We start from the raw sequence: 22,958 nt of genomic DNA, 5'->3' as shown, positions 1-22,958 counted from the left end.
TTAATCCTCTGTATAACCAGATATTAAGAACTCTTATTCTATAGAGAGATTTAGAGAGGCAAATAACTTGTTAAAAGGTCCCAAAGTTCATAAAGCACGTGGTTGAGATCTCTCTCTACCCAACACTATAGACTACAGCAATGTGCCTAGTGCATAGTAGACACTTGCTAACGGTGGATTCCCTTCCCTATCTACCTAGAGATCTAAATGAAAGCAGAGATGTAAATTTGCTTCTCTAAATGCTGGGTCACTGAGGCATAGTTTGCTCATCAGAGATTTATCTTTGAATGATCTGACTTGCTGAATGCTTGTATCTTCCTGTCTCCACCTCTGAAGGCTCCTGCTTACAGCTGATTCTCAGCCACTTCTGGATGTGGGTGTCTAATCCACTCCCTGGCACTGACTTGCCCTCCATCACTTTGAATTGCATTAGTCCTGTCATCTATCAGTTTCTTCAGGGGTGGGGGAAGTCCTTTGAAAGACCATGCCAAACCCATGGCTGCTTAATACCCCATGTGCACCCAGGTACCCTTTCTTCCCACTCAATGCACCAAAGTAGTCTTGGTTTTTTTCTCTTCATTGACCAGCATGCAATCCACAGAAAATATATTCATGAAAAAAAAAGTCCCACTGCTTTAGCCAACAAATGTCCATGATCATTATATGTCATTATATGTCACTGAAAGGAATTTCCCTACAAGTCATGCATATGTTCAATCAACTGAAAGTTAGAAAGGCCTGAAGGTAAGGAGAGTGTAAATGTTTTTGAAGCAAGAAATCTTTCACTTGGCCTTCAGCTGTTTTAGAAAATGAGGGGTCCTTCTTAGCATGAAACATTTTGCAAACTTATGTTTATAGAGAACACTGGGAGAGGAACTAAGAGGCCAGACTGATGTCACTTCTTAACCACTTTCTAATTATGGAAGGAACTTTTGGTTATCTAGCCATTATCCATTCTCTAACAGAACTTATAAAATGTTGAGGGGATATCATACCCAGCCTGAAGACTACCTTACTTTGCTCACTTGTGGAAGAGTGGCCATGGAAGGGCAAGCCCAGGTTAGTGTGTGTGTGAGGGGGAACCTGGCACAGATCACTGGGGGTGGCTTCCTCAGCTGGAAGATGCCTTTTTACCCTACCTATTACCTATCCTTCTTGCCTGGAACCAGGTACTTTGGCCAGAGCTGCTACAGTCTATGGCCTGAGAACTTGAGGTGGTAGCTATTGGCACTGACCAGAAGAGCAGAAAGAAAAGAGTCTGGGTCCATAAGGATATTGTGGAGCTACACTGCCTGGACTGTATGTCTCTAGACTTCTTTTTTAAAGTGAAAGTGAAAAAATAACCTGTCACCATTGTTGCTATCAGCTGAACATCTACCTAACTGATGCAATGACCTAGGAACATTGCTTACTTGGGGTCTTAGATTCTTGATTTATAAACTGATAAGGTCATATGAGAAGATCTCTAAAATTCCCTCAATTTCTAAAACTCTAGAATTCTAAGACTTTTTATGAATGTACAATACAGAATGCCTAAGGTTTGCCTGATCTCTTTTCCATCCCAGGCTTCCAGGCAAATCTGAAACTGTGTATATCTTTGACTTAGGGGGAAGTCAAAATGATTATGAACACAGGGTTGCCATATGAACCAGCAGTTCCACTCCTAAGAATATTTATACACCCAGGAGAAATGAAAACACACACACACAAGCCCAAAATGTGAATATTCATAGCAGCGTTATTCTTAATAGCCCCAAAGTAGAAACAACCCAAATGTCCATTAACAGATGAATGAATAAACAAAACGTGGTCTATCTATACGATGGCAATATTTGACCATTAAGAGAATGAAGCACTGATATATGTTAAAATATGAATGACACTTGAAAACATATTTTTTTAAAAAGCCAGACACAAAAGACCACAAATGGTATGATTCTATTTATATGAAATGTCCAGAATTAGTGATTTGCAGGCATTGGAGAAGGAAAGATGTGAGAGAAGGAAATTGGGAGTGACCTTTAATAGATATGAACTTTCTTTTTTGGATAATGAAAATGTTTTGGAATTGAGCAGGTGTGGTGGTTCACGTCTGTAATCCTAGAACTCAAGGAGGTCAAGGTGGGTGGATTGCTTGAGCTCAGGAGTTCAAGCAAGGCAAGGCCTCATCTCTTACTAAAAACAGAAAAATTAGCTGGTGGCAAGCACCTGTAGTCCTGGCTACTTGAGCAGCTGAAGCAAGAGAATTGCTTGAGCCCAAGTGTTTGAAGTTGCTGTGAGCTATGATGCCATAGCACTCTACCCAGGACAACTGAGCAAGACTCTTGACTCAAAAAAAAAGAAAGAAAGGAAAAAAAAAGTTCTGTAATTAAGTAGTAATAATGGTTGCACAACTCTTTAGTGTATATACTAAAACCCACTGACCTGTCCTCTTTTAAGTGAGAAGCCAGGAGGCAAAGAAACAAAGATGAGACTATTTTCAAGTGAATGCCTCAACTTCAAGGCATATTTACAAAGGGGTGACTTCACAATAGGACCTCTCTTCCACACCAGAAAGAAATCAGACATAGGAGTTTGTCAACAGCTTTATCTAGTGTCTCAGTCACATCTTAACTAAAATGGATGTGTACAAGGTGGTCTCCAGTAACTTCCTACTCTTTTTTTTCCGTGACTGTCCCTGCAGAATATTCCTCTTGCAGCCACATTTGCATTCAAGCATTGTGAATGTCAGTTTTTTCGTTTGTTTGTTTGTTTTGAGACAGAGTCTCAAGCTGTCTCCCTGGGCAGAGTGCCATGGCACTGCTTACAGCAACCTCAAACTCTTGGGCATAAGCGATCCTCTTGCTTCAACCTCCCAAGTAGCTGGGACTACAGGCACCCTCCAAAATAGCCAGCTATTTTTTGGTTATAGTTATCATTGTTGTTTGGCAGGCCTGGGCTGGATTCCAACCTGCCAGCTCTGGTGTATGTGGCTGGCACCTTAGCTGCTTGAACTACAGGTGCTGAGCCGTGAATGTGGTATTTTAGAACCAAGACATTACCAGTAGCTGTCAAACAGGGACTCTCCATTATAGAAAAAGTGTGGCACTTTTCTATAGTGTGGCACAGCCTACCAGGAAGGTTGAGTGGGACCAGGGCACACTGCTGGGGTTTTCCTTGATGCCAGGAAATTCATCTTTCCCTTCTTCATAATCCTCATCTGATATTTGTATGTAATAGAACCTAAATGACACAGCTGTAGACAAAAAGCACCAGGCCTGAGACCTAATCTGTTCTGGAATCTTAGATAAAAGTTTTTGTAGAATGGGTGAAGAAAAATTAGTTTTTAAAGGTCTCAGATCCTGTTTCTTTACTTACACAAAAAGGAGGGTAAATGATATGATCTCTTAATGTTACTTTTAGTTCAAATTGCTATTGACACACTTTTAGTGATAAAATGGGGAATCTAACAGCCTTAGAACATCCCCGGGTCTCATGTAGAGATGCAAGTCAATTTAGAGCACACTGGGTTAATACTTCCTCTCAGACTCTCAGGATGACCTCAAGGAGGCTCAGATGTCCCCTCCCTAACCCTAACCTCTGAATCTTGCATCGACCCCAGTGGGTCTTGTAATTTGGGTGCTATGGCTGTTCAGAAGTGAATATCCTTCTTAGGGAACATCAAGGAGGAATAGAACATTTCTTTTGGGAAGCTTTGAAAACAGACACGCCACACCACCACCACCACTACCACCACCACCAATCGTATCAGGTAACAACAAAGGAAATCAATGGTTTCAAAATAGTATCTTAATCTAATCCTTAGTCTGAGTATTTCCCTCATTTTGAACTATTTTTTCTAAGTGTGCATTTAAGTCTAAATTAGGCCCCAGAGCAAGTGCTTGGCTGGTCAGTTTGGCACCCACTGTTCTAATCATGCCAAAATAAGCTTTAGCAGTGTAGACATGGGTCTGCTGACAGGCTATCAGGCTGGCCTGCTGGTACAGGCTCTTTTCACCAGGTGGAAGAGAAGCAGGATGCTTCCAGTATGCCAAGAGGTGCTTGGATACAATCCCACCATTCTCCAAAGGTACTGATCTTATGAATGACAGATTGTAGGGAAAGCACAACCAAGGAAAGATCCAGGGGCCTTGGCAGCTGCCTCAAGTCTTCTGGGCATTTAAAGCCAAAGTCACCCTTTAATTAGGCTGTTGGAAGCTTTACACCAGCTCAGTGGGAATCCCACCTGCCAGTTAAATATAGAAAACTGGAGCTGAAGCCACTGGCTCCTGACCTGTTTGACCCTATCCATCAAGTTTTCATGATATATAATACTTGTAAAGCGAACTACTGCTCTTTTCCATTTATGGGAGCCATGTGGTAGCATTAACTTATTTTCACACTTTTTAAAATTATACGGCTCATGCTTTTCTTTGAAACTATTTTCAAATATATTTCAGCCCCTCTAATAATGGAAATCCTTTACGTACACTCATTTTTTCTTTTTCTTGACATTTAAGTAATAGAATGAAGCAGAATGAAATACTTTCCCTCCCTAGTCTAAAAACTAGAAAAATCTTAAATCTAGTTTTTCTGATTTTTCTTCCTATACGCAAATAAGTTTTATACATTTATTTATGATTTACAATCTACTTCTCTCCTCAAAATGAGAAACTGGCCCAGACTAAAGCAGAGTATCAGCACCATTTTGATACAGTATAATTTATCCCATAGAAGTACTTTAACTGAAAATTGATTATTGAAAAATCCCATAGCTTCTTTAGTGGATGAGTTAAGTCTATAGTCAGACATGGGCTCAAATCCCAAATCCCAGCTGGGCACTGCAGGCAAAAAGGTAATAAACTGTGAATATTATTGTGCCTTGCCTATTTAAGAATTTCCAACAATCCAGGATTCATAATTTCATATAAACTTAAATGAAGTTAAGTATAAATAATTTGTTATGTAGTGTAAACATGATGAGCAGCTTGAAAATGAGCCTATTAGCCATTTGTAAATCTATGGCAGTTCCTAAGTACAAATTATTTCATGTATTTAACAAGGCATATGCATTTTAAGAGAAAACTACATTTATAGAAATTTATAGGTTAGCTATTCCCTGGTACACAATGACATATGCACAAAATTATTGATTGTGGCACTACACTGTAAGAAAAAAGCACCAATGCCCATTGGTAGGGAATCAGCTAAATAAAATATGGACAAGTACATAATGGATGTTATGTATAATATCCATTTAAAGGAGGGAACCTCTTTATCTTCAAAATACACTGTTTAGAAAAGGGAAGGAAGCTGGAGAATAATGTATTAGTGTCACACTCCATGTGAGTGAAGAAAGAAAAAAGGGGAATAATTTACATAGTTTTGAAAATGTATGAAATATTTCTTCAGGGATATAAGAAAATCATGGTAGGAATGATTTCCCTTCAAGAAGGAAACTGTATCAAGGAACACAGGAAGAAGGGAACACTAACTTTCCACTCTCCTTTAGAATTGTTCTATGAGAATGTAGTAACTAAAATTTTTATGAAGGAAATACATAGTAGGATTCCTACATGAAAACACAAGGTGCTTTAAAGCAACTTTCAGCTAATAAAATACATGAAGGTATTTTAAAACTCACATCCATCTCCCACCTTAAATCGGATATGACTGTAGTTTGTTCAGTTTTACCACATCAAGAGAGTGAAGTCATGTCAGCTATTATCTATCCTTTCCCTTTTGAAAAGAATTTAATATAAAGTGTTCAGAAAGTTACATTTAAATTGATTTAAATTGGTAATAAGGAACTCAATAAAGAAGAAAAGGAAAAGAAAGGACAGACACTATTCGGACACAAACGTTTATGTGATTTTTAGCCATTACATTAGCTCAGAAATATCTCAAATGTTACATTGATGTCATCAATATTACAAAAAGAGGGAAAAAAAAGTGACAGGCAACAGTGAAGAGCACCAGAGTACCAGTGCACACACCTACAGGAGACCATGCTGCTTTCATTCGACTGCCAAGATATTTTCACCAGTAAGCCCCCCACCCCCTTGCTTTCCTTCTTAGCTTGCCCTAACCTGCTCTGTCTTGTGAAGTTAAGCCTCGTCCTCGCCCTCCTCCTCCTCGAACTCCCCCTGTTCATCAGCCGTGGCGTCCTGGTACTGCTGGTACTCGGACACCAGGTCATTCATGTTGCTCTCGGCCTCGGTGAACTCCATCTCGTCCATGCCCTCGCCCGTGTACCAGTGCAGGAAGGCCTTGCGCCGGAACATGGCCGTGAACTGCTCCGAGATGCGCTTGAACAGCTCCTGGATGGCCGTGCTGTTGCCGATGAAGGTGGCCGACATCTTGAGGCCGCGGGGTGGGATGTCACACACGGCCGTCTTCACGTTGTTGGGGATCCACTCGACGAAGTAGCTGCTGTTCTTGTTCTGCACGTTGAGCATCTGCTCGTCCACCTCCTTCATGGACATGCGGCCCCGGAAGATGGCAGCCACGGTCAGGTAGCGGCCGTGGCGGGGGTCGCAGGCGGCCATCATGTTCTTGGAGTCGAACATCTGCTGGGTGAGCTCGGGCACGGTCAGGGCGCGGTACTGCTGGCTGCCCCGGCTGGTCAGGGGCGCGAAGCCGGGCATGAAGAAGTGCAGGCGCGGGAAGGGCACCATGTTCACGGCCAGCTTGCGCAGGTCTGCGTTCAGCTGGCCCGGGAAGCGCAGGCAGGTGGTGACCCCGCTCATGGTGGCCGACACCAGGTGGTTGAGGTCCCCGTACGTGGGGGTGGTCAGCTTCAGGGTGCGGAAGCAGATGTCATACAGGGCCTCGTTGTCAATGCAGTAGGTTTCGTCTGTGTTTTCCACCAGCTGGTGTACGGAGAGAGTGGCGTTGTAGGGCTCGACTACCGTGTCTGACACCTTGGGCGAGGGCATGACGCTGAAGGTGTTCATGATGCGGTCTGGATACTCCTCCCGGATCTTGCTGATGAGCAGGGTGCCCATGCCGGACCCGGTGCCGCCCCCCAGCGAGTGCGTCAGCTGGAAGCCCTGGAGACAGTCACAGCTTTCTGACTCCTTCCTGACCACGTCCAGGACGGAGTCTACCAACTCGGCTCCCTCTGTGTAGTGGCCCTTTGCCCAGTTATTTCCGGCTCCACTCTGGCCTGCCAGAGGGAAAAGAGAATTCTTAAGCCACTGACGATTGTATTAAATTGTTTACCTCAAACCCCATAATATAGATAAATGAGTCAGAGAAGATTATTTCAGGTTATCACCAAAATGGCTAGACGTTAAAATATTTGTCCATGGATGTAATTATAAATAAGAACGTCTAGGACACCTGGCTATTAGAAGTTGAAAGACAAGCATGTTTTTTAGCCTTCAGTAATACTAAGTTGGATATTCACCTTTCCCTTGTGCAGTCCCACCTCTCCACCCTGAGCTGCCTAGCGTAAAATAATCCACTCACACTGCCAGCTATGCCAGGCACTCACCAAACACAAAATTGTCTGGCCTGAAGATCTGGCCAAATGGTCCAGACCTGACGGAGTCCATTGTGCCCGGCTCCAGATCCACCAGGATAGCTCGAGGAACATATTTGTTACCTGCAGTGGGAAAAACAGCTGACTTAGACCCCAGGCAGAAAGCTCTGCAGAGACCAGCTTCCTTATGTCAGGCACTGATGTTTCCTCAAACAAAGGAGGAGCCACCACCAAGTCCTCAAAGGGCTCTGCTGCCAAATGGGGCCCTCTGAAATATAGCACTCTATAGTCCACCCTCCCCTGGAGCCACACCTCTGGGGTCAGTCCCAGGAGAAGGGCCCGGCAGTAAGAAACCGAAGGGAGGGGTGGGGTAAGGGCAGTTACCAGTGGCTTCATTGTAGTATACATTGATTCTCTCCAGCTGCAAATCACTATCTCCATGGTAACTGCCAGTGGGATCGATACCATGTTCATCACTGATGACCTCCCAAAACTGAGACAGAAAAAGGCTACATTTAGTCCTGCATGACCCCCCAGAGACGCCACGACTCTCAAAGAAACGTCCAAGACTCAGTTCTGAAACCCAGCATTTCAGGGGCTTCAAAGGGCAGCATAACCCGGGCACAGCCGCAGGGCTTGTATTTTGCAGGGTCAGAAAGTTGAAACGGGGCGTTTCCCAGGCAAACAGCTGCTCGCGGTAGGAGGTAGGGGTCGTGGGGGGCGTGGAGAAATACACTAGCCAAAGCTAGACGGTGGCTGAGCCTTGCTCACCGGGTCATGGCCCCGGGGCAGCGGTGGGGGGAGAGGGCGCTAGCACTTCAGCCGGCTGGGCAGGGCGGGGAACCCCGGACGCTAGGGAGCTAAAGGACTGTGGATTTCGATTCAGAGCACGTCCTGCGACCGCGAGACAATTGCTCTCCTCCCCACGCCCCGCAAGGCGACTCGGGTTCAAGCCGAGTAAAATCAATTCTTGTGTCGGCTGCTGGAGTAGACCCGCGCTTACGGCCTGGAAGACACACCCTCGTCTTCTCCCGGCACGCGAGCCTAACTAGGTGGTGAGCAGGGAGGGAGGCCGAGGGGTGGCCCGGACTCCAAACGAGTTACTGCAAAAATGAAAGAGAGGTCTCCCTACTCCCTACCGAAAGTTACCTCCGAGCCCACGCCCCACCAGGCGGCACAAAGCGGCCAGGAAGGACTGCGTTCGGCAAGCCCCCAGGACCACACCCACGCCTCGAGACCGCTAGGGGCGCTCGCCCCGGGTTCCTACCCACTCCCCGGCGGCGCGCCCACCTTGGCACCGATCTGGTTGCCGCACTGGCCCGCCTGGATGTGCACGATCTCACGCATGGTGCCTAGTTAGCTTCTTCCTGGTCCGGTGATGTCTAGTGGGTCTGTCCGTCCTCCCCTCACACACCCACAGCGGGGCCACTAAAAAGGCGCTCCGGAACCGACGGGCTGAGAGGGCCGTCCCGGCTGGCTCGGCCTTTTATGCAGGGAGGGTGGGGCGGCCGGCGCAGGCCGCGCCCCCAGCCCAAGTCCCCCCAGTCCGCTTCGCGCTGGCGCTCTTGGTGCCCGGCTGACGTAATGCTCCGAGCCCCAGGGACCGTCCAGGGGGCTGGACCACCGGCCCGCGGCCAATCATCGCGGGCGTGCAGACCTGGACGGGGGGGCTCCGGGAGAAGGCTGGGGGTGTGCGCATTGTCTAGAACTGGGGTGGGGGAAGGGAGGGGAAAACTGGGTGCGAGGAACTGAGGGGGAAGCGTGTGGAAGGGGAGGGTTACGAGGCGGGGCAACCAGAGCGGCAGGCCTGGTTTGGGAAAAAGCTGGCACTGCTTGAGGAGGTGGGAAGGACTTGAAGCAGGTGGAAAAACCGTCAGGTGCTCCGAGTGGTGGGAGGGTTGAGGTGGCACAATCTGCTCTGCCAGCTTGGATTGCAGCTCCTTACTCGGCCACCAGCCAGAGTTCCCCAAGCCAACTGCCCCTGGTGAGACCACTACCCCTTTCCCCATCCCTGGAGGCCAACGGCTGCCCAGGTGCCGACGCCCTGTCATTTAGAGCCTTGAGGAGGACAAGGTGGTGACAGAAGGAAGTCGTGTGTGGTCACGACCCGGGACACCTGCTGCCCAAGAGCAGCAGGATGCCCTGTGCCCTGTCTCCAGCTTCGGCCTATTCTCCCCTTTGTCTCGGTCTAGGCCTCTTGCTCTCTCTCCCTGCTGCAGCAGCATCCAGGGGTGGAGCGATCTCTGAGCCCCTCCTGCCCGACCCTTTCCTAGTCCTCAGCGCCCTGGCTGGTACCAAGGACCCCTAATTCTGCGGGCTGACTTTGTGGAACAAAAGTCCCTCGCAGGACCGAGTGGGTGTGGCTAGCCGTGCTGCAGTGGACTGTTCTGAGGGCAGAAAGAAGGTGGGGTCCCCACCTTCTGAGGGCGGGGCTCTCGGCGGAACAAAGGGCTCACAAAAGCTTAGGATTTGTTCCGCAATTGAGTATTTATAATCACACGCCAGGTGCTCCCCCTCTCGGGGTTGCGTTCATGTATGGTCGAGTCAAGGGGTGGGTTCTCTCCCCGCTGTACATTCTTATATTCCTTCGCAGAGGCCACGAAGTCCCAGCCTCCCTGGTGCGGGGGAGGGGGTGACACACCTAAAAACTGCAGCACCGCGCGCGAGAAAGACCACCCGAGACCCGGGCGCGTTCACACAAGCGCGTGCGCAGTCTTGGAGCGCCGACACCCTTCGAATCCGCAGTCTCTAGGTATTCGAGGAAGAAGCTGATCTCTTTGTTACGTGTGTGTGTGTGTGTGTGTGTGTGTGTGTGTGTGTGTGTGTGTAGAGAGAGAGGAGAGAGAGATTGACTTTGGGGGGAGGGAGGCAGAAGGGTGGCAGAAACGTTCACTTGCACAGCATGTTCTCCGCAATTCGATAATTGACGCACGCCACCCCCAACCGAGGCGGAAGGTTTGCGAGGTGAAATGACCCCTTTAATTCCCTGGCAAGAGGGGCAGAATGACCCTGAGCGGTGCCTGCAGCTGTTGAGTGAGACCCTCCCAGAACTATCAGCAAGCTGTCATCGTCTCCCTTTCCCGCTGTGGGGTGGGAGGGGAATTTCAATTCAATTTCAATGTACAAAGAAAAAGAAACAAGAACAAAAGCCCAGCCGCCTCCAGACTTGCTGGGAGCTCAGTCTGGACCTCCAAGGGGCAGAGTTTCCCAGGCGCGGCTGCAGGTGCCGGGATTAGGGTTGGGTCCAGAGATAGGCAGAGCAGCCGAGGTCTGCTGCTCGCGGGGTGGGCCTGACCCCGGAGTTTCTAATCCAGATACTACAAATGCAGAAACATCGAAGGCGAACAATTCCCAAGGTCACAAGGCAAGTTAAAGACAAGGCTCGGACTGCAATCGCGTCTTCCAGGCGCTCTAGCCCTCCGGGAAGGTGACCAGGGCCCAGCGAACGGGCTGTAGCAAGTGTGAGCCTGGAGGGCGGCTCCGGTGGGACCCCGAGCCGCGCTGGAAGGAACTGAGAAGGACACCCGCACTGCGAATGTAGACGCACTCCGGGAGGTCAGCGCCTTGCTGCGAGCGCCAGAGAGCAACCCCGACGCGCAGCGCTGCTGGGGCTCAACTCTAAGCTGGGAAATTTGAGCCAGCCTCCTGCCTGCCTCTCTTAACGGTTTCTCAGCTTCTGTTTCCAAGCCAGATCTCCGCGGAGTGCCTGGGTGAAAACGTGCGTTCAGATCAGATAGATGAAAGAACCCATTCCTCTCGGGTTTCTTTTAGGGGAGGACGTTTCGGATAGGCTGAGACTGGAAATTATCCCTCTAAAAAAAGCTTCATGGCCTTGGGGACCCAAGCTCTTTCGACCCCAAATCTTTCCTTTCACGCTTTTTGTTGGAATTATCCCTCACACCCTTGCCTCTCTGAGTAGGCATGTTAACTATTCCACGCACTAACCCCGCCTCAATTGGAATTAGGATGTTGCCCATTTTTGTTTACCTGATAACACTTTTAAAAACCCTTATTCCATATAGCTCCCAGGAAGAAGCTGCTTCCCCGATTTCAAATAAAAAAGAATCGTTTTCAGTTGGGTCCCAGCATTTCTTTTTGTTAATTATACAAATTCCTTTCAATCTAGGTCATTGTGTATCAGACAGGAAGATTTCATGATCTCTTTCATACATTGGTTTAAACCAGGCGTCCTCAAACTTTTTAAATAGGGGGCCAATTCACTGTCCCTCAGACCGTTGGAGGGCCGGGCTATAGTTTAAAAATAAAAACTATGAACAAATTCCTATGCACACTGCACATATCTTATTTTGAAGTAAAAAACAAAACGGGAACAAATAAAATTCACACTGCTTCATGTGGCCCGCGGGCCGCAGTTTGAGGTTTAAACATTGGTTTTTAATGATACCCAACATTTTAAAAATTTCCCGTCCAGAGACAGACGTAGAAATAACCCTAGGTAAAGTAAAATACATTTTTTCGCATAATTGATCATGTGGCTGAGGTGAGCGAGATATACTCCAAAGTATTAAAATTATGTTTGCTGTCACAATTTGCAGATTATTTTCAATGGAAAATCCTCAAGTGATTTTGCATTTATTACATACAGTCATTGTTTTAAGTAATTGAAGAAATCTGATAGAAAGGAGGCTTTGCCTAGATGAATTGGGAGTAAATTCTAAAAGCATTGTTTTACTAATGGAAAATATATTTTAACATATTTATTGAAATTTAACTAGACATTTAGCTTGAGGATCCCTCCCCACCCCTCACCCCCCGCTTGCCTGCATTCACCACTTAAAACGCAGCCCTCGGCCCCACAACCTGACAACCTACTCCGCAGCCGAGATGCACGCGGTTTCCTAGGCAACCGACACTTAGCCAATGAACGAAGGAGAATTGAAAGAAAGCCTACAAATCTATCATTATCCCCCCCCCACCCTTTTACTCCTCTCAGTGTTCTCCAGTTAGAAATATTCGAAGGTTATCAATCCTAACAATTATGTAAAGAAGCCAAATGCCCAGAGAACTGGGGCTAGGAAGGGGTCGCAGCTCCGTACTGTTAAGTATGTAGAGAGCCCGGTGGAGGGAGGCCAAGATCTAAGTTCTCTCAGCTTTGTTGCTCCCCTGATTTATCTCCCGCTGCCCTCCCTCCTTCCTTGCAGGCCTTGGTTCCTCCGCATGCAACGCAGCAGCGCCGGGCAGCGCTGTTCAGCTCTCTGATCTGCCTTGGTGGGAGCCTCCGAGGCCCTGTCCTTCTGCAGCCGTGGAGCTCTGCAGAGAGCAGCCAGCCCACGTAACAAAAGATTGGAATAAGCAGAGACAATTCCGAGTCCTCAGGTGCAGCCCGGTGCGGCAGACGTTTACTCTTTGGTCCTCAGCCAGGCTGGGTGTTTTCCACGGCCAGGGGTCGTGAATTTGGGTTGGAATGGCCTCGGTTCGACTTGAAAGTGCTGAGCCTTCACGGAGGATATCTGCCCTCTTTGTCATACAAACTGGCAGAGGAATTAGAACCCTGGCTTTCCAGGGTACCCTTTCCCTTTCATAGGCAGCCTCCCCTCCCCCACACTATCAATGATTCCTAAGAGTCTTAGCCTCTGGGAGGGTAAGCCAGGGAATGCATGCTCTGTGAATCCTAGGTAAAAGGCATTTCATTACACAGAAACACACTGTGTAGAAAACAAGCAGACCAGAAGAACTCTCAAACGGGAGCATTATAGAAACTGAGACTGACATCGTGCCCTTTGCAAGGTGCAGCCTGTGAAATCCACAAAGTTACAAATAAATCCCTTATGAAATAATTAGTACACACCAGAAGATAAGATGAGAGAGCCATTTTAAGCTCAGAAGCAAATTGTTATAATATCGATGTGATTGTAGGGCTTAGAAACCATTCCTATCTCTGCAGCTATTTCTTTTCAAAATCTGCTGTAGACCTTTGTTTGCTATTGAAGTAAAATGAAAATGTATATTCAGATAGATACAAACACGTACACCTAGCAACATCCTTGCCTCTTAACTCTAGATGCCTAGTGGGCAATCACTACTACCTCACTGCAGATACAGGTCAGCTTCCCAGGGGAAAATCTTTTGGCTTGACATGACCAGCCTCTTTTTGAGTGGCCACCAAATATTCATAGTACATTTTCAAGAAAATAATGCATTAAGAGAACCTCTGGGAGAACTTGCTGCTTCTCTCAAAATAACTCACAGATAAGGTAACTTAAGGTTTACTCTTTTTTTTTTTGAGACAGAGTCTCACTACCCTTGGTAGAGTGCGTGGCGTCACAGCTCACAATAACCTCAAACTCCTGGGCTTAAGCCATTCTCTTGCTTCATCCTCCCAAGTAGCTGGGACTATAGGTGCCTGCCACAACACCCGGCTATTTTTTTTGTTGCAGTTGTCATTGTTGTTTAGCTGGCCCGGGCTGGATTTGAACTTGCCACCCTTGGTGCATGCAGCCAGTGCGTAACCACTGTGCTATGGGTGCCAAGCCAGGTTTATTCTCGAATACATACCCAAAAGAATTGAAAACAAACTCTTCAAGACATCTGTGTTCATAGCAGCATGACTCACATTAGCCAAAGGGTTGAAGCAAACTAAGGGCCCACTAATGGATGAATGGATAAAAGGAATGTGGTATAGCCATACAATGGAAATTATTTAGGCTTAAAAAGAAAGCAAATAATGATACATATACAATATGGATGAACCTTGAAAACATTATGTTAAGTGAAAAAGCCAGTCACAAAAAGACAAATAGTGTATGATTCCACGTATGTGATGTATTTAGAATGATGAAATTTATAGAAACAGAAAGTGGAATGGTGGTTTCTAGGGGCTGAGGAAGGGGGAAAGGGGAGTTAGTATTTAATGGGTACAGATTTTCAGTTTTGCAAGATGAAAACTTTCTGGAGATAGATAGTGGTGACAGTTTGCATAATAACATGAATGTGAAGTACACACCTGAACTGTAAGCTTACAAATGGTTAAGATTGTAAGTGTTATGTACATTTTACCTCAATTAATTTCTTTTATTTCTGAGAAAGATTAGTTGCTAAGTATCTCCTAAATATTGAGTGACATTTTCCATCTTGATGCTAATAACAGGGCATCCATAAAGTTTGTGTACATTTTTAAATGGCACACTATTTTAAATTGCACACAAACTTTATGGCCACCCTGAATAGTACTCCAAGTTCCTTAACAACAGGTGGAGAGTTAGATAGATTCAGAGAGAGAAAGAGGGAGTCCCAGTTACTCCAGAGGCTGAGGTGGGAGGATCACTTCAGCCCAGGAGGTCAATGCTGAAGTTACAGTGAGCTGAGTGACAAACTGAGACCCTGTCTCTGAAAAAAAAAAAAAAATACTGCTTCTTCCCCTGGCTAATTTACCCCTTGACAGTGTTGTTAGAGATCAGAGATACATAAACTATTCCTTGGGTAAAGACACTTCCTTATTTGTACATTTCCATCCACTCACTTTGCTTCTAGTATGGTCCAAATTTTTAATATGGAATTCTGGTCCCTCAAACCTAGGTGTGATCTATGTTTCCCACGTTACCTGCCACCCTTCTGGCTATACACAGTGCATTCTAAGAGACATCTGCCTGGCCACTGATCTTTAAAATGGGCATGCTCTCTGAAGCCTCTGGTCTCCTTGCTCGGACTTTTCAGTCTACCTGAAGTGAGCCTCTATTCTTTACATCTCACTCATTTTTCCAAGATGCCACTCCTGTGATTTATTTCCCTCCTTGCCAGGAACAATGATAGTCTGGGCTCTGCTCCCACAGTTTTCTTCGTAGGGCAGCACAGGGAGCAGTGATATAATAAGCTGTTTCATTGCACACCCCCACCAAAAGAAAAAGAAGGGCATGCATTTCCAAAATATGTATACTTATTCATAAATGATATATATGTATTCTCATAAGCCAATATCTCAGGGCACAATAAAATTAATATGAGGTGCATCATTAATAATATCAGTTGTTAATCAATATTTCAGATAAACTTTTCTATAACTTCTAATTTTATTTTGGCCAGTATCTGGCCTGACTTGGGTTCTTCATGACTTTCTTACCTGGAAATAGGCTTGACAAATAGCTGATAGAGCTAATAGAAGGAGCAGAGTGTCAGGTTCACCATTTCCTTTTTTATGCACATGTGCCTACATCACTAACATCACCTACACTTTACAATCGCTTTGCTGTAGCCATTGAAGCTGCTTGCCCCATGTGAGGGTCAGTAAAACAAACACCAGATAATATACCAGGCAAACCTCCTTCCAATTCCTCCTTTATGGATCTCCTTTTCCAGGGAATAATTAATGACATATGACCACAAGATGAAAAGATCCTGGGAGAGTACCAGTGTCATTTTTAACATTAGCTAACATGTAATTACTTTATTTTTACATGAAATAAGTATAAACAGAACCTCTCACAGTTTCTTCCCAAGTTCCAAAGGAGGGTCTTGCTTGCCCCGTTTTGAGACCTCCTATTAGATTAGAGTTAGTTCCACAGATGCCTCTGTTTTCTATTGGTTTGTGAACCCTCGATGACAGGGACCCTCTCTTATTAGCCTATTAGCTACATTGCCTGAAACTAAACATGGGTAAATAATAATGGAACTTGGGTAAATAAGACACCACAGATACAAGGCAATTAAAGAAAAAAAACAAAACAAAAGCCTGAAGCAGGCCAGATCATTCGCAGATAAGTACAAAGAAACCATCATCCTCTCTCTTCATCTTTCCAGGCCTGACCTGGCCAGGCCACATCCCGTCCTCCCCAGACTCTGCAGCTTCAGTGAGATGGTGGACACTGAAGGGCCTGGAGGATATACTCTCTTCCTCTGAAATTATTTTTCAATTCCCTACAAATATCTACCAAGTCCCTTTCTTGCATTTTCACTCTTGCTCATCTGTCTTGGTAACACATGACTAAGATTTCTGGTTAAGACAGAATGGAAGGAGAGAAGGAAATAATTTATTAGGAATCAGTGTTGAATTACTAGCCTGCGTCCTATTTCTTGTCATGCAGATCAGGGTGTCAAACAGGCAGCTGTCTTGGTAATGAGGTTTGGACATGACAGAACAAACTGAACTAGAGTGTCTCTAAGGTGAGAGGGTTGAGGGCCTTAAGTAAGAAGTCAGATTCCAGAAGAAAAAACACTCTGATGTTGGCTGCTGAGGATAAATACCATGTGAAATAAATAGGGTAAACTATTAGACAGCTAAAACTCTATGGAAATATTACATGTTTTTATATAGAATTCTGTGAAACTTTTAGAGGCAAAAATATTATATTGCGATGAAGCTAAACTAAGTTAAAAAGAAGAAAGATAAAGTCTAAATTTCACCGGACTTAAGAAAAAAATAACCAAATCTCAGAGAAGCATGGAAAGATACTCTTGAGGAAGGATGATTGGAGTAAGAAACACACTGAAGTCACAGTGAACATAACAAAATTATGTAGGAAATCTTAGCAAGGAGCCCTTGCTTGCAGAGAGAAGGAAATTTTAAAAGAGCCTAGAGGGTGGGATCCATTCAACATCGAAACGTCACTTTTTCCTGGCTACAGCTATGGTATAAAGAAGTAATTTTTTGTTATTGTTACAGGCGGCAAGCATTGTTTACTTTTGGGTTTTCTACACAATTTGGTGTTTTAAAATTTAAAAATTTTTTTAAAGTTTTCAATTGTTGCACTTCGCAGTTGAAGCAGAGGCAGATCTCTGAAGTGAATTTTGTTCAAGAAACCAGAGAAGGAGGAAAATGAAGCACTAATAGAAAAATATTTGCCAAATTCTTTGTTTTCTTTTCTTTCTTTTTTGTTTTTTGAAATGGGGCCTGGCTTTGTCTGTGGCCCAGACTAGAGTGTGACCTTAGCTCACTGCAACCTCGAACTCCTGGGCTAAATGACCCCCCCTGCCTTGGCTTCTGGAGTTCTTGGGACCACAGGTGCTGTTGTGCTCAGCTCAATTTCTTTGTTTTCAGCATAAACTAACTGAAGAGGAACCATTTTGGTGTGACATCCAGCCTAAACTCTGCAGGGGAACAAAAGAAAAACTTTGTAGCAGAAAGTAGAGACGCTTAATGACCTCTCTGGAGAGAAATGCAAGGTTCTGGAAAAGAAACTGATTTAGGCCTGGTGTAAATAGGGAAAGAAATGACAGAAACCACCAGCTACAGAGGAAGTGAAAACTTACAAGAAGAGGGGTGAGGAACATTGAATAAATTACAGTCAACATAGAGATTTTATATAGTCCCTAATTGCTCCTCCTGGTGAGAAAGCACGTGACAGCTGGCTGGCTGGAGTGGAGGGTGAATTATGCCAGTCTGGGGTAGAAATTAACATGCAGAAACCAGTGACTTCCAGAGCAAAACTCTCTTCACCAAGACGCCTGTGCTCTGCTCACTGACATTGGAGGGTCACACAAGCTCTGCCCAGTATCCACGTGGTTACCAGTCACTCCCGTGGAGTCTCCCACCCCTCCTTATCTTGGGGTGGGGGGCTTCCAGACCTTTCCTTCTGCCTCTTGTCCCTCTGGGCTCCTCCTGCAGTCCTACAGAATACTGCATATATGAAGTAGACTTTCTCCTGGCCCCAAGAAGAGTTCACCCTTTAGAATCAGAAGCCCTGAAGGGCTGCTGCTTCTGACCTGAGATCCCACACCATCCTCATCCCATTCTAGTGCCAAAGGACTAGTTGTCTCTACCTTTTGCAGGAGTCAAGAATGTCTTCTGGCTCCATAGCTGCCCCTGCTCTTGCGGGTCCTCACAAGCTCTCCCAGACCTTTCAGTGTGACAAGGGATGGACCATGGGAACATCTCTTATGAGTCAAGAGATTTTATCATTTTTATTGCATTTTCTATTTGCTTAGGCTGACCTAAAATTGCACATGTTGAGTTACAAATGAAGGCTGAAGATAAAGCCATACACGGTACTACTTGCCTATTTTATTTAGTGTAAATTCGCAAATTATTTTAAACATTATGAAAACATTGTGAAAGTAAAATGCCTTTAATAAATATTTTTTATGTTCAAAAATATTGTCAAGGTACTCCAAAATGCAGGAAGAAAACCGCATAAACTTAAACTAATTTGAAGTGTAGTAAGGAGGCCCCACCTTCACATCAAGATGATTTCTTCATTCAGGAATCACATGATCCACAATGCTACCACTGGGACATGTTGCCTTTATCCTAGAAGCCTATTTAAATCATGTGTGTTCCTGAGAGGGGCAACACACTGCTCTAGTTCCTTGAAAGGTGCAGGGACTGCTCCGACCCAGGGCTCCTCATGATCCAAAGAGCCCAGGGAGGGTAGGTTATGCTGAGCTGGGAGGTGAAGGGGAGAAACCAGTGCTTGCCTAAAAATGCTTCCCAAACCACTTTGATGCTAGGTGCTTTCCCAGATGGACAGAAGAGAAAGGCCCAGTGAACCTTCCCAGGACAGTGAGAGTGCCCACAGCCCTCCTGCTCCTGGTGAATAGGAACACCTGTCGTGGGGTCCTCAGAGCCTTTGAAAACACTGTCTTACAGTCACACACACCTAGCTTCATCCTTACAAACTGCTTTAGAGGTGATGGAATTTTTCTGACAAATATTTTCTGTGTGCCAGGCACTATTTTAGGGATCAGAAAGATAGCAGTGAATAAATCAGACAAAAATCTTTGCTCTCCTCGAGGGATAAAGCGTGATTCTTCAGGTCTGAAGTTTCAGAATTTTTTTTTTGCTGTTATTTCTTCCTTATTTTCCTTCATTGGATTTTTTTTATAGCAGTTTTATTCTTTTCCATACCTTCCTCCTTCCTCTGCTAAATAGTGTGATGAGACAGTAATTAGAGGCTGCAGATGACTTTGTTGACATGTAATGAAAAGGGTCTGTAACGGCTGATTAGACAAAGTGCCATCAAGGTTATCTGAGTCACGCCATGATGACACTGTCACAATCTGGTTTCCCTTCCCCTTTCTTCTGTTCTCTGAATGATTGTAGATTACCTGGTATAGGAAAATAAGTGACTGATTAGGGGGAAAAACAAGGAAACAAACTCTCTGCTTAAAAATTGATGTCATTTAGGATCATCACTATGGTGATTACTAAATTAAAAGCCAAATTGCATTGGAAAACCCAAGGTGTTTGCCATCTGTAATGACAATAGTAAATTACTCCTTTATGCCATAAGCTGTAGCCAGGGAATAATAAAGGGTCAATGCTGAGTGGATCCCAGTATCTTGGCTCTTCCATGGGTCATCCCACCATAGAAATACTACAAAGGACAAAAGTAAAGTTATTTTCCCAGACATACTTATTATCCATTGTCAAGTTAGCCAGGGGGCAGTTTAGAAGGTAGGTCCTCTCTCAGCAGGCTACTATTTTTACAGTGTCAATTTGATTTTAGAGTACACAAGAGATAGCTTAATTTACTCAGAGAGGAGTTGTCCTCCCAAATTTGTTTTCTTAGCCTTCCCCTGACCTGAGCTAAGAGGAATCAGACAAGCCACCCACCCTGTCCCTGCCTTGTCATCTCTGTAAATTGCTTCCTTCTTTCTCACTCTATAGGGCAACTGGGAGAAGAGATGAGATAAGGTCACCACAAAGTGCTTTGAACTATTCCTAGATACTGGCACTGTGTGAGCCCAGGCTGTTATTATGGTGATAGCAGTAACACATCAAAGGGGGATTAATATAGAGCGTGTAGTAGCCACCTTAGAACTTGGCTTTCTTAAGATCCTATACCCTATCATACCCCTTACCTGCATAAGTGGTACATGGCATTGGAACAAAAAAATAGTTCATTTAAGTGTTATGAACTATGCTTTTTTCCTTTTCTTCCCATAATTATCAGCTCTTAATTATTGAGTGTCTAACATGGCAATAAAAAGATATGTACTGTTGCTTCATCAAACCTGCAGTTCTATTGCTGACACTCCATTCTCCAGAGTACTTGCTGTTGTGGTTTTAGGCAGAAATGAACCTTGGAGGTTGGGTCTTGTTTTTTTGTCTTTTGATTTTGAAATTTGGAATTCGGGCCTTACCATTTGCTGGTAATGACTACATATAACTGGGGTCTAGTTTTCACGAAACGCATCAACTTTACCACTCAATCACTGGCATTTAACATTAGATCACCCTATGGTCAGTGAAGATTCAACAGTTGGTCTTGAGTGGATTGCTGTCTAGCTCCTTCTACAAGAACCCATGCCTCAAATCCCCGGGGCCTGCTGGCTACATTCACAGCCCACCTTGCCTTTATTTTGTTACGACCTCAGCTTTTCTCAGAGGGCTGACTTGGAAGTGGCTACATGAAGATGCAAACGTCCTCTGGTCAAGTGAGTCCATGCAGGTGAGCTTTAGCCCAGGACACATGGGACCAAGCCCTCCACAAATGCACTGCTTTGAATACATTTGCCAGGTAAAACATGCAATGGCTGTCCCTGCCCTTGCCTGCCACATCTCATGACAGTGAGCTCTAGGTACCCTCATCTTCTCTTCCTTGTCATTCACAGGTTCAAATTCCATAATTATGACATTCCAGATTTTGGATACTTGATGCTTCCCCACCCAAGCTGTCCTTTGTTTTAAATCATTTTCTTTCTTTGATATTTAAGTGTCATTGGGGAGGGGGGATGCTTTCATTTTAAGTTGCTTCATGCCTCAGTTTTCCAACTCCAATATTACCTTTCAGTTTTCAGGTTCCCAAATAAAGGCCACAGGCTTTGTAAATATTTAACCTCCAGGGCAGGGTTGTCACTTCCTTCCGCTTCCTGGTTCTTCACTCCTGGGCACTCACTTATCTGAGCTTCTTCTCTCAGTTTACCTCTCCCTCCGTCCATGCCCCTCCCCCCATTTTGTGAATCTATGCAGTTTCTCCAAAAGTTATTTTTCATTGTAAGCCTAACTATCAAAAGTACTCCAAAGAGGATCTAGGCATCGCTGAGTGTAATCGCAGGCCCATTTCTCTGCCTTGCCACATACTTGACAGTGTGTGTGAGTGTATGTGTGTGAGTGTGTGTATGTGTATGTGAGTGTGTGTATGTGAGTGTATGTGTCTGAGTGTATGCGTGTGTGTGAGTGTGTATGTGTGAGTGTGTGTATGTGTGTGTGAGTGTGAGTGCATGTGTGTGAGGGTGTGAGTGTGAGTGCATGTGTGTGTGAGTGAGTGTGTGTGTATGTGAGTGTGTGTGTGTGAGTGTGAGTGTGCGTGTGGTCATCTTCAGGTCCGCTGGATCTCAGGCCTCCTTTCAGCCATGAAGCTGCCTCTCTAATCTTTCCTCTTCTTATTTATGTGTATGAAGTGTTTGTACTGTCTTTCCTTTTAATAAACTGCCCCCTTCAACCATATTGTCACAAGAAGTAAATGTAAAACTTAATAGTACCATCCCTCTGAGTTTCTACCCATAATTCAACTCAAACATTAGTTAATAAGTGATTTCCACCAACTGTGCCTTTCCACATTCTACTCGGTATGTACACATTTTTCCTGTTAATCCCCTCCAGCATCCAGCACGTCTCTATGACATTTTCAGCATGCCATTCTGGTCAAACCCCAAGTTTTTTCTCCACCTATAAAAAGGTGTCCTCGAGCTCTAAGAGAGACAGAGGTCCAGGTGTGGAGGCTCGCCCTGACTGTGGCTCTGGGATGAAACAGACTTTGTCTCTTCCACATCACTCGCTAAGTTCTCTTTCTCTCTCTGCTTTGCTCTCCTGGGATTCAGGAACAATTTATTCTTGAATTGTCCCTTGTTTGGTGCCAGAGATTTCCACTCCCTGGAGCAATGCCCACAGTGAGATACCAGGCAGGGAGAGGCCTGCCTTTCTCCTGCGTGGTAGGGGAGGGGTGAGCTCTCAGAGCAGAGAACATTCTCGGGCAGAGCACTTCTATATCAGAAAGACACATGTGCAAGTTTTAGATCTGGAAATGAATCCCTGAAAGCTGTTCATAGGTCTGTACCCCTTCAGCATTTTCATCTGCTGACCTCACTTTGAAGCCCACTTTGCTACAGCCCAGCAAAGAGAGAGATGGAATCTCCCTGGGGCCCAAATGCAAGCTCTTTGGAAAGGGATTCCCTTGGTTCCAGTCTTGGGGATGGAGGCTTGGAGTCTTCAGAGTTCACTAGATGGGAACTTTGAGGTTTCTATCATGGTAAATACGGGAGTGGAGTGAGGGGTCTTTTTCATCAAAGTGTGTATGTGGGGACAGACAAGGCTGGGGTGCAGTGGAGTGAATGCCAGGGGTAGGGAACTTTGTAACCACTGTAGAAAGTTTTTATTTCCAGCTGTGAGAAGACAATTCACCATACCATAAAGTCAGGTCATAAATCATTCAGCTGATGCCTCTAACAGTTATTAGAGTTTAAAGATTTTACCAGGACTTTGAGTCTGTTTTGTCTGCCCTCAGCCATGCAGTTGGAAAAACAAAAGAGGAGTCAGTGAAGGTGCAGCCTCTGCTCTTGGGTTCCTTTCCACTCTGCTGCAAGAATTTTCACGGCTGAG

General features: G+C 45.2%; 1 protein-coding gene across 1 annotated transcript; it reads right to left on the bottom strand.

Moving 5' to 3' along the window:
- Positions 1–5,832: 5,832 nt before the first annotated feature.
- Positions 5,833–9,046, bottom strand: LOC128593648 (tubulin beta-2B chain). The gene is made up of 4 exons (XM_053601862.1): positions 8,756–9,046; positions 7,850–7,958; positions 7,478–7,588; positions 5,833–7,147 (listed from the first exon to the last, which is right to left on the bottom strand). The coding sequence occupies exons 1-4, from the start codon at positions 8,810–8,812 to the stop codon at positions 6,087–6,089; spliced, it is 1,338 nt and encodes a 445-aa protein (XP_053457837.1). The 5' UTR covers positions 8,813–9,046; the 3' UTR covers positions 5,833–6,086.
- Positions 9,047–22,958: the final 13,912 nt, after the last annotated feature.

This window comes from Nycticebus coucang, chromosome 9 (assembly GCF_027406575.1).
Source record: "Nycticebus coucang isolate mNycCou1 chromosome 9, mNycCou1.pri, whole genome shotgun sequence".
Taxonomy (NCBI): Eukaryota; Metazoa; Chordata; class Mammalia; order Primates; family Lorisidae; genus Nycticebus; species Nycticebus coucang.
Note: the sequence above shows the minus strand (reverse complement) of the source record. Positions and strands in the feature narration are given on the sequence as shown.

Bases quoted from the DNA above. Each gene is read 5' to 3' on its own strand.
- LOC128593648 (XM_053601862.1), bottom strand. From the start codon at position 8,812: ATGCGTGAGATCGTGCACATCCAGGCGGGCCAGTGCGGCAACCAGATC. The intron at 7,589-7,849 runs GTAACTGCCCTT...TTCCCACTGCAG, and splicing joins ATACTACAATGAAGCCACTG to GTAACAAATATGTTCCTCGA. The intron at 7,148-7,477 runs GTGAGTGCCTGG...TCCCTCTGGCAG, and splicing joins GCCAGACAATTTTGTGTTTG to GCCAGAGTGGAGCCGGAAAT.